We start from the raw sequence: 10,627 nt of genomic DNA, 5'->3' as shown, positions 1-10,627 counted from the left end.
TGACCAATGTTATTCAAAAATCGTCATTGTTCTATGAAGTCCAGACATCAGTGATTTGGTGAATCTTGTGCTTGTCCAGCATGTTACCAGAGCTCTGATATGACTAAGATGCTGAGTCTGACTGAGCAAGCGTGTGGTTGCTGTCTGTGCCACTGTTTGCTCAGCAAGCCGACCTCAGGACTCCTCCCCCCTGAGCAGGCTGTTTAATTCCTGTGAGGTGATGCCTGCTTAGTAACGTAATAAAGTTGCTGGATGCAGTCCCGAGGCACAATGTGTGGATCAGGTTCATCTGACAGACCTGCACTCTGCTTCACTCCTGCGCTCGCACAGCCTGCTGCTCTCGTGTAAGTACTGCAGGTCAGCTTTTAGGTGAGATGAGGGGAGAGATGTGTCTGCTGGTTGAATAACTCACCAGGACTTATGAATGAACACACATCACTGACAGCGGGGACAGAGAGAGGGAGAGCGTGTTATTGCTTTCGGTGAGTTTGAGCCCTTTAACCTAAAGGAAAAGAGACGACTGAAGTTATCACTGCAACTTTGCTGCTTTGGAGGTTTGCTTAACACTGTGCATTTAATATTGAATTTAGATTTTTTAAATGTGCAGCAACTTACACATGTTTTGATTAAAGTAAATCGAATTTTTCTTTTATCCTGGTTGAGGTGCAGTGATTGGCAGCAATTGAACCTTTTGATGCTTTGACTTTGTGATAATTTGCCCCCGTACACAATGTTTAAAGAATGCTCGTGTGGCATTTTCTAATGGAAAGTCACCAGCTTAAATCCCTAGTGGAGTTATAAATGTTGTGCCCAGAGGCAGCCGTTCTGATAGGGCTCAGTACTTTTTTCAGCCACATGCACGCACCAGGAATACGTAAGTAGGCTAATCATTTTGACCATTATTCTTTTTGCCAGGAGGTTCCTGTCCTGGTGTAACTGTCAGAGCACAATGGCGGCATTTAAAGGGATCTGGACCAAGGACTTCTGGAGGGCTGTATCCGGAGAGTACCTGGCCACTCTCATCTTTGTCCTCCTCGGTCTGGGCTCCACCATCAACTGGGCCGCGGGGGAGGAGAAGCCTCCCCCAGCCGACCTAGTCCTTATCTCGCTGTGCTTTGGCCTCAGCATTGCCACCATGGTGCAGTGTTTTGGTCACATCAGCGGCGGACACATCAACCCAGCTGTCACCGCAGCTATGGTTGTGACGAGGAAGCTGAGCCTGGCGAAGGCGTTGTTCTATGTGGTGGCTCAGTGCCTGGGAGCTGTTACAGGAGCAGGGATCCTATACCTTGTCACACCCGCTGCTGTCAGAGGGTCGCTCGGCGTGACCACGGTAAGAGTTCGACCACATTCGTTAGTAGTTGTGTATTATGAAGCGTTTTCCTATAAGGTATCTTCTGTCTCCAAGGTGAACTCCAACATCTCATTAGGACACGGCCTTCTGGTGGAGCTCATTATCACGTTCGAACTGGTTTTCACCGTCTTCGCCACCTGTGACCCCAAACGCACAGACCTAGGTGGCTCCGGTGGCTTGGCGATTGGCTTATCTGTGGCAATTGGTCACCTGTTTGCAGTAAGTAACTTCCATTACCTTAGATAAGAAATGGCAGTTGGGAGAATATTATACAACAGCAATTCCTTGATTATTTTTGGCCTGATGCTTGTTGTTTTTATTCTCCAACATTCTCAGGAAACCATCAGAAGTAATGATGTATATACAATCAATTTAAATTCAAACCGTTATATGAAGTCAAACTATAATACCACCAACCTTAATAGTCTTCTGCAACCTCATCTTGACTATTCCTGTGCTCCCTGCAACACAAGCAGTGAAACACTATGATGTGAAGGTGGATCTTAAGAAATCATATTAAATTCAAAACACCACATGAAAGAGTTGTAGAACAAGATTAGTTCCAAGAGCAGGAGCAGCGAGGCTTCTTGAAAAACAGCAGGTGCTCAGACGCATCTATTTTTCTATGTGTGATATTGTTCACTTCTTAGTGATTCACACCCACATGCGCTTCTTTATCGGAGGCTGCCATCGCATGGCAACCAATCTCTGGGGGCTCCCTGAACCCTGCAGAACAAATGAATGCACTGGGAAATAGAAGTGATAATTTGCACGGCTCAACTGATTTCTCCCTGGCCTTGTTAAAGAAATCCATATATCCATGCTGTATATTTTGTATTGTATTAGATATATTCATCAGGATAAGGCAGAAAACTGGAAACTGTGGTGTTTCATCATTTAGAGTAAACACAATGCTTCTGTGCATCCTCTAGATTCCTTACACGGGAGCCAGCATGAACCCTGCTCGTTCCTTTGGGCCGGCAATGGTCACCCTTAACTTCGAGAACCACTGGGTAAGAGATACTGTCTGAAGAGGATAATCTTTCTTCCAGGAGCTTGCATGGCCAGAATAGAACCCAGTCTGCAGCTAGTAAACATGTCGCACGTCTGCATCAACGCGAATGTTAAATGTTATAAATCAGCTTACTCTTTCAAGTGTTGGGTCACAAAATGCTGATGATCTTATTTTACTGTCCTGACGTTGGCAAGCTCGTACAACAGTAGGTCGGGGTGGCATGTGGGAACCCAGTAAGGTCAACATTTCAGCTCCAATGCCAGGACAGTAAAAACAGGTGTGAGCTAAGGCCAAAACCAGAGGGCCGACTTTCACTTATGCAGTCAGTGAGAAATGAAAACCGGTGAGAAGGCGAGAGGGTTCAAACGCTCCCTAACATCCTCACACGTGACCCTTGACCTATTTACAGTCTGCATCCAACAGAGGAGAAGCCAAACAATCACACAATTACAGCTTTGCACCTCCAACTCCATAATTGGATGTTTCTGAACGAGGTGTAAAATAACATTAGCTCTGAATTTATGCATCTAGGCAATTATTTTCACAAACACCTGCAGACGGCACAGTATCGTGTTGTGTATGTGTGTCTACTTGTGTTGTGAGTGTGGGTTATACTTAGTAACTGTCACTGTAGCTGGTGAGAGCGTCTTTTCTTGGATGCACAAGCTTGATACCACAGACGCTGAGCTACCTGTCTCTGATGAGGATTGACCCTCTTTTCCCAACATGTAGCCGAGCAGAGCAGGACAGTTTGATAATCTCCGAAGTAATGTCAGTGTTACATCGTGTTGAGAGAAGTTAAACTAGACTGGCACATACCTCCCTCCGCAAGGCCCAGCAGTAAAGTAGTAAACAGTAGTAATCTTGCTCACAAACAAACACACAAATGCCAGTGGTATAGTCAGAACCAAAATCCAAATCTACAAAACAAACTAACCCAGAGTAAATCAACTATATGCACAGATAGTGTAACTCTAGTTTTATGACCAAAGGCCTGTAAATGGGCTGTATAGGCCATGGGACCTATATATTGCACGATTGTGTATCATTACAGGGAAAATTTAGCCTCTTAGGCTGAGGTGAAAATGTCACCTGGATTAGCCAACTGTGTAAATCAGATTTTTGTCTTTATGGCAGGTGTACTGGTTGGGGCCTATCCTGGGCGGCATACTGGCTGCCGGCCTGTACGAGTACCTGTACCGCCCGGACCCTGAGCTAAAGAAGAGGCTGAAACACATCTTCCAGAAGGACCCATCGGGGAAATACATGGAGGTGGAGGCTGAGGACATTTCCGTCAAGCCTGGCTCCATCCACACCATCGACCTGGAGAAAACCGGGAAGAAAGATCCCTTCCAGGAGTCGGCGGGGGAGGTGCTGTCCTCTGTATGACTATCACGTGCACTGGAAATGGAGACCAATCTGTAGACCAGATAGACAATCAAACTTTGGAATATCTATCCTGACCACCACCCCCCCTCCCTACGAAGACTTTGTCCTCATTACAGCAGAATATGATTTGCATCACGAGACGTCGCAGCAGGGCTGAATCACTCTCATCGTCATAAAGTTAATATGACGTTACGGCTCAATTCCACAAGCATCTTCACTTGGAGCGTGTTCGATACTGCTCGAACCGGTGGGGGGCCGGTGTGATTATGTGGCGGTGGCAGCATGCGGCGCACATTGCACACCGACAGCCCCACAATACATTTTGTCGGAAGGGACCTTTGCTGGGCCAACCAATTAGGTAGGGGTCATCTCGCTGCACTAGAGAAGTGAAGAAGAAAATGCAGCCTTGTTATTTTTGGATTAGTGTCACATTCAGTCCGTGTACTGTATACGTAATACCAGGTTCGATTTTCTGTGTGATCACTAAGCACATTACAGGTCCCGGGTAAAATATGAGCCATCTTCGACGATCGTTATTATCAGAGTTATATTACAGTGCTCTCCATTTTCAGTGCATTAGTCAGGGAAGCTACCAACACATCTTTATGGAGACATTGTGTTGTGGTTTATTTCTGCTTTTTGACGTTCTTGATGTCATAATGATGTTTTGTTTTGTTTTTATAAAATGTGATAAGTAGCTGTCTTTATTTTTTTTAGAGCCAAAATTGCTTCTTGTAATAAGTTTCTTATTTCTGTATGATTTGCTGTTAATCAAACGTAAGCATTTAATTTATTCATAACGCATTTGGCTGAAAGTTATAACTTTGAGCTCAAACGCAGTATTTCTAAGTTATGCTCACAAACTGGATCTGCTACAAGATGTAAAAGAAGATTTCTTTTAAATGTCTAAATCAGGAAATATTTCTCTTTTGCTGTTTAACATTTCTGAAGCGAAACGCTTCACAGATCCTCCGCAGCCTCCACATGTTTATGAGAAATCTGGTGACTACACCTTCAAGGTTTTTCGATTGAGTCACTTGTTTCTCTTACGAGCAGCCGAGCACTGGGGAGGCGAGTGGTCCAGATCGATGATAGATTGGCTCATCTACTCAGATGATGTCTCCCTGCGGCCACATAAATGTCCACATTGTGTGTTCCCCGTGAGTTAAGTCTCGAGGAATGGCTTCGTATAATCTCATCCCATCAGGCGCTGAGCACAGAAAATGATGCCACTTTGGGATACCGAACAGATCTTGTTGTGTCTCCACTTTTAAAAGAACAGGTGTGATTCCATCTTTTTTCTCTGGGATGCAGAGGAAATGATGAGACCCTCTCATCCTGTTGCATCAAGTTTTCTACACAAGTGTGTTTTGTTTGCAAGGCTAGAACGCCACCGTGCAAGATGGCATTTCCCATCTCACCCTTTTTTCCAAACATGGTGCAAATTCATTTCTTTTTGTGTCACAACAGCATCCCTTACTGGCCGCATTGCGAATCTCACACTGTGCAATAATGCTCCCATCTGCATTTCTCCAGGGGAGGGCAGCCACGAGCCTTGGATGTGCAGGTTCCTCTGCAGACACAAGTCAGTTTTATTCATTCAAGTCTGAGATACATTTCATTTGAAACTGGTCCAAGCCATTAATTCAGAACTACACTGGAGGATTAAGTGTTACGCAGCCGTGCAACAGGGACCCAGTGCTCAAGTGGGAGCCAAAGCAAGTTAATACTGAAAGAGTCCTTTTTTAAATTTTTTTGTCCAACTTTGTATTCTTAGCATTTTTACAATTTTGTGACAGTATGTGAATTGCTTTTTTTCTCTGGAGCTGCCTAAATTGAGTTGCATCCTTCGTACTTCCCTGTATTAAAGATGAAACTCCTGAACACTTACACTTGTGAGATTGTTGTGTTGTTCTTCAAGGCCTCGCTGGAGCGGCAAACGGACGGCAGCGAATCTCTCGGCGGCTCCGATCCTTTACCTGCAGGCTCGCTGCCCGAGTCCCTTAAGGCTCCAGTGGCTCGAGGCCAGCGCCGTCTCAGCTCCCCCTTAATCATCTTTATAACCCAAATAAATGATTACATAAATCTGGTGTTTCATGCATTGACTGTTTCCTCTCGGGACGGCGTACGGGAAATGGGCTCACTCAGATTTGATTCATTGGCCGTCGCTGATCTTAAGATTTAATGGAGAGAGATAGGTGAGGATAGCAGGCCTCATTGAATTAGAAATGTTTTTTTGTATGAATTTCATACGGGTGGTGGTGGTAGAGGAAAGTGTAAAAAATAGAAATTCCTCCTGATCCATTTTCAGACGACTGCGTACACGAGCAGATGCTGTAAAGTGTCAATCAAACCCTGAGTTTGCATCAGAAAAACGTCCTCTCTGTAGTTTCTGGTTGAGAAACTTCCAAACCACAGCTGCAGACACCCCAATTAGCAAAAAGCTAATAAAAAGGGTAACAGCAAATAATAGACCAACACGTGTTTTAGCTCTTTGTCTGTAAACATCTTGAACGGCTGATCAGCGGGATGTCGAGCAGAGACCTATTCATGCGCGGGTTAGCCCTCACTCCTTCATTTACATGCACATACATTGCATATACTGACAATGGCTACATGACGGGGACGTTGTCACAGCCAGAGCTTCATTTGCACATCATACGGATGCCAGCAATGTATATCTCAGAGTGCATCTCGCGCTTATCTAACGGAGAACAGACCGATTTCTTGCGACCTGAAAATTCACATTCTCGATTCCCCAGCATGCAACAGAAGGGGGCAAAAAGATAAAACACACACCTTAAAGATCATTAGCAATTAATATTTGGGGATTCGTGAAGAAAAACAGCGTTAAACACTTGTTTAATAATTCATACTATAAACAAGAAAGTCTCCCACTTCCTTAATAATTTAGACGTAAGCTAATGTTGATTTATTCAGGAAGGTCTCTGCCACCAGCACCGCCTGCAGTGCCCAAATTTGAATTAAAGTAGGACAGTAGCAGGCGAGTCTGTAATAACATTTGTATAATTTTATTATTGCTCTGGGCTCAGTTCATTTCCTCCTCCAGTAGCTGCGTGAAATTGTTTGATTCTGGAAACTGCCTTGAGTCTGCGGCTCTGGGGTTTGAGGGTGGTACAGGAACAGGAAGGCATGCGACACTCTCTCCCTCTGTCTGTGTCTGATGCTGTCAGACACACACACACACACACACACATAGAGAGAGAGAGATAAATAACTTTATTATTCTGGGTTTTGTAATACTGTTACATTGGCTCACTTAATAACTCAAGCTGTCCTGGGAATATGATTGATATTCTCACTCACCTTGTCACTTGTGATAAATATTTTACTGCGTTTATTTGAGATAGCTAAGAAACGGAATAACTCCTTCATTACATTATCAAATCAACATCAATATGAGAGTTTGTGTTTACGTCTTTTTCCTGAAGAGAGATTTTCTCTTTGATATTAGTCGAAGAAAGTCACTTACACCGTTTCTGTGTTTGTAGAGAATCAGATCTGATGAAATCCCGGCTTTTGTAACTTCACATCTAATAAATATGTTCATTTAATTCAGCCCATGAGGAAGTATTGTGGTTTATAATCATTTTGTAGCTTTGCTAAGCCATCACGTCTTATCTTGAGATTTCTAGTTTGTGATGTTGCTCTCTACTATATTGTGATTTTGTTTACCAATGATAGGACAATCATTTCCAAAATGGTAATTTCCAAAATTTTGATTACTCCACCACAAACAATATTTGGAAGGTATTAGCTCATGTAACACACACCTGAGACCCCAGTGGCTTTGACACAGGAAGGGAGGGTGGAGAAGTTGTGATTGGTTTCCTCGGGGCTCTGCTCCCAACTTCCCACCCGCACACATTCCCTCACTACCTCCCCCCCCTTCAATTCCTTTATGCAGAGCAGCCCAAACTGCAGTTTGATGAAACACATTTGTTTTTCTTAACTCTTGCCTCGCCATCGCGGCTAAGTCTCCCAGGCCTGTCGGTGTAATGTGGCCCAAAAGCAATTGGGTTAATGAGAGGATATATGTGCAAGTGTGGGACTTGACCGGAGGAGCTGTTTTGGTCTGCTCGTGTTATTAGGGAAACCTTTATTATTGTTGCCCTCTAGTGGGAACCATATAATAGGATTACATTTTATTAGAGCCTCACAGCATTACCCAAGCAGCCCCCTCCTCTTGTCTCTCTTCCCCCTCACTGTAGTGTCACTCCTCTGTCCACTGTGGGTGGGACGGGTAAGTTTGGGGCTGAAAGGGGAACCAGCGAGTGGGGCTGCAAATGATTCCATATAACAGGGACCCTCATCTTTTCTGGGTAACAGAAAAAGTGACTTGTCAATATAATGTCTTGATATTTTCAAAAAGCAAGCTGAAACTGTTCTCATAACCACAAACATGCCACATTTGCTCTTTTTAAAGCAGGGCATAAACTTCCAGGATGCAAACTTTCCATAAATGACATGAACGGCAGAGCTATGGTGCACAAGCTTGTTGTTGCAAAGAGCTAATGTGTCATATAATTACCATTGTTAATATTAAACCTTCCAGCGCTACGCCTGACGGTATGAATAAAATGTAGCAGTGGAGACAAAGCTAAAATCTCATTGTGCCAAAGACAATATTTGATGAGCAGTTCTGGCTAAAACGGTGCAGCCCTGCAGGGCAGATTGAGTCAGGCTCTGGAGCGGCTTCCATCCCACTCCCTTACATAACCACAGGCCATTAGAGGGGTGTGGCCTGCATAGCGGTTATTAATATGGTCTGAGGCTAAAACAACATCCCTCTCTGTCCATACTGACTCGCAGGGCCTTGGTACCCCAGTGTCATTCAGTGGGACTTATACTTGTTGACAAGGTTTATTTCCGTGTTTTTGCTGAATTGATAATAACAGAAAATGTATTTCATCTCTTAAAATTAAACTGCAATCGAAAAAATATATATTTTTGAAGAGCAGCAGACAACTTTAGGCACAAAACTCCACCCGATAAAGGCAAATGCTTCAATCAAGTGTAGAAATATCATAACATTCAGTACAGACCTCATGGCCTAACAGTCCCATTAAATCCAATCAAGCTGCACCAAATTTCACACACTACATAGAAATCAGATCCATAAATATGCCAGATTTTTTCCATCAGGACCCATGAATTATTCTCCGACAAATCATGGAAAATGTTGAAAGGCGCGCTGTCTCACAAATACAACGCCAGTAAAAAACAAATTATTGGATCCACATCAGAATTTAATGGGTTCTTTCTTAACTCCTACCACATCCTTCCACCAAGTTTCGGGGAAATCCATCAGGAAGATTTTGCATAATCGTGTTTACAAACAAACAAACAAACTTGCATACATTTTCTTTACTCCGTAATTGTTGTTGTTGATACTATTAAGTCTAGTTCCCCCTGTTGTGTTGTGCTGTGTCTTTGTGTTTGTCACCAAACATTATGGCACCAAGTAATTAACGAAAAACAAACAAAACACACACACAGCCCAACCGACATATGAACAGGGGTGAAAACAATTAAAAACTAACCTTGGCGCTGTCGATTAATCCACTACCTGTTTGAAGTTTGCTAACATGAGCCACCAGAGCCCTCACATGAGAAGAAGTGTGTTTTCAATCATTCTTTCTGTGCTGAAGTTGTGGCAGAAAGGATTGATAACCCACCTGAACAGTACTTCTTGTTCTTTTTACTACAGTCAGACTCATAACATCCCAGCTAGTCAAACAAGTTTTCCAGGCCTCCTTTCTCCCGTCTCCTGTGAATGCATTTATAACCCTATGATGTCATTCAGGTCGGGCAGCTACGATTTGGGGCATATACACACATCTGCAACCAATCTGGATAATTTGTCCACCGAAATGTGCCGCAGCCCGCCAGTGTTCGTCTGCTGCTGCTGCTGCTGCAGTTTCCAAGTAAAATACAGCAGCATTAGGACAATGTCTTTTTGGCTTCGAGCGCCGCACATGCATTTAAAAAGATCTCCGCTGTTCAGATTCAAATAGCGTCTGATGCATGTTTTAAAAAGTGAAGTGAGACGACCCCTGTAGGAATGGGTAAAATATGGATATGGCCTGAAGTGTTCTCTTTGTTCACTAAAGTTTTAGTTCAGATTGATGGGACAGAAACATGTGCACGAGTGTGTTTGTCCTGCGTAGTTTGGGCTTTGGGTGTTTTGTGACAATCAGTAGCCTCTGGGGCAAATAACTCTATGTTCATCCCCCTGTTTGTTTGGAATATGTTGCTCCAATGGTGAGCAAAATAAAATCCACAGTCGGAATCCTTTTTAAAGCCCATGTCAAGAACATTATTAAATCTTGTTTCACCTCAGAAATAAAGCCAAGATCAAATCCGCTCTGTCATTTCCCTGAGTCACACACTTCAACTACTGCGATGCACTTTTAACATGTATGAGTCCATATCTCTCCAATCCTCCCCTCCCGTCATCGGCTGCTAAATTTAGGATTGATTTTTAAAATTCTGCCAATAACTTTTAAAGCTCAGCACGGTCCGGCCCCAGTTATATTACAGAGCTTCTAACTCCCTATGCTCCAAGCTTTAATCTAAATTCTTCCAACAAACTCTTTAGTAGTTCTTAAGTCAAGGCAGGAAACTAAGGGTGACTGGGTTTTTGCCGTCAGGGCCCGAGGCTCTGGAATTCCTCGCCTGAGGAGATTCGACTTGCCAAATCTTTTAACTGTTTTTAAATTATTGCTTAAAACTTCAGGAGTTGTGCAAGTGTGCTTACTTGTGTTTCTTGAAACCTTCGAGACTCACTCATACGCACTTTTTGTGCAATAATGTGACACTATGGTAACTATGGTGAACAGAGAACA

General features: G+C 43.5%; 1 protein-coding gene across 2 annotated transcripts; it reads left to right on the top strand.

The window, feature by feature from the left end:
* The first annotated feature begins 235 nt into the window (after nt 1-235).
* Nucleotides 236-5,809, top strand: aqp4 (aquaporin 4). Of its 2 annotated transcripts, none has more exons than XM_034614435.1 (5): nt 236-344; nt 916-1,333; nt 1,409-1,573; nt 2,287-2,367; nt 3,507-5,809. In XM_034614435.1, the coding sequence occupies exons 1-5, from the start codon at nt 253-255 to the stop codon at nt 3,756-3,758; spliced, it is 1,008 nt and encodes a 335-aa protein (XP_034470326.1). In that variant the 5' UTR covers nt 236-252; the 3' UTR covers nt 3,759-5,809. The 2 variants fall into 2 exon arrangements, with proteins under 2 accessions (XP_034470326.1, XP_034470328.1); XM_034614437.1 differs by lacking the exon at nt 236-344 and adding an exon at nt 345-482.
* Nucleotides 5,810-10,627: the final 4,818 nt, after the last annotated feature.

The sequence above is a fragment of the Hippoglossus hippoglossus genome, chromosome 17 (assembly GCF_009819705.1).
Source record: "Hippoglossus hippoglossus isolate fHipHip1 chromosome 17, fHipHip1.pri, whole genome shotgun sequence".
Classification (NCBI taxonomy): domain Eukaryota; kingdom Metazoa; phylum Chordata; class Actinopteri; order Pleuronectiformes; family Pleuronectidae; genus Hippoglossus; species Hippoglossus hippoglossus.
This window is presented reverse-complemented; position numbering and strand designations above follow the sequence as displayed.

Coding starts and splice junctions, on each gene's coding strand:
- aqp4 (XM_034614435.1), top strand. CDS start 253: ATGCAGTCCCGAGGCACAATGTGTGGATCAGGTTCATCTGACAGACCT. Junction 1,334..1,408: donor GGTCGCTCGGCGTGACCACG/GTAAGAGTTCGA, acceptor TCTGTCTCCAAG/GTGAACTCCAACATCTCATT. Junction 2,368..3,506: donor TTAACTTCGAGAACCACTGG/GTAAGAGATACT, acceptor TCTTTATGGCAG/GTGTACTGGTTGGGGCCTAT.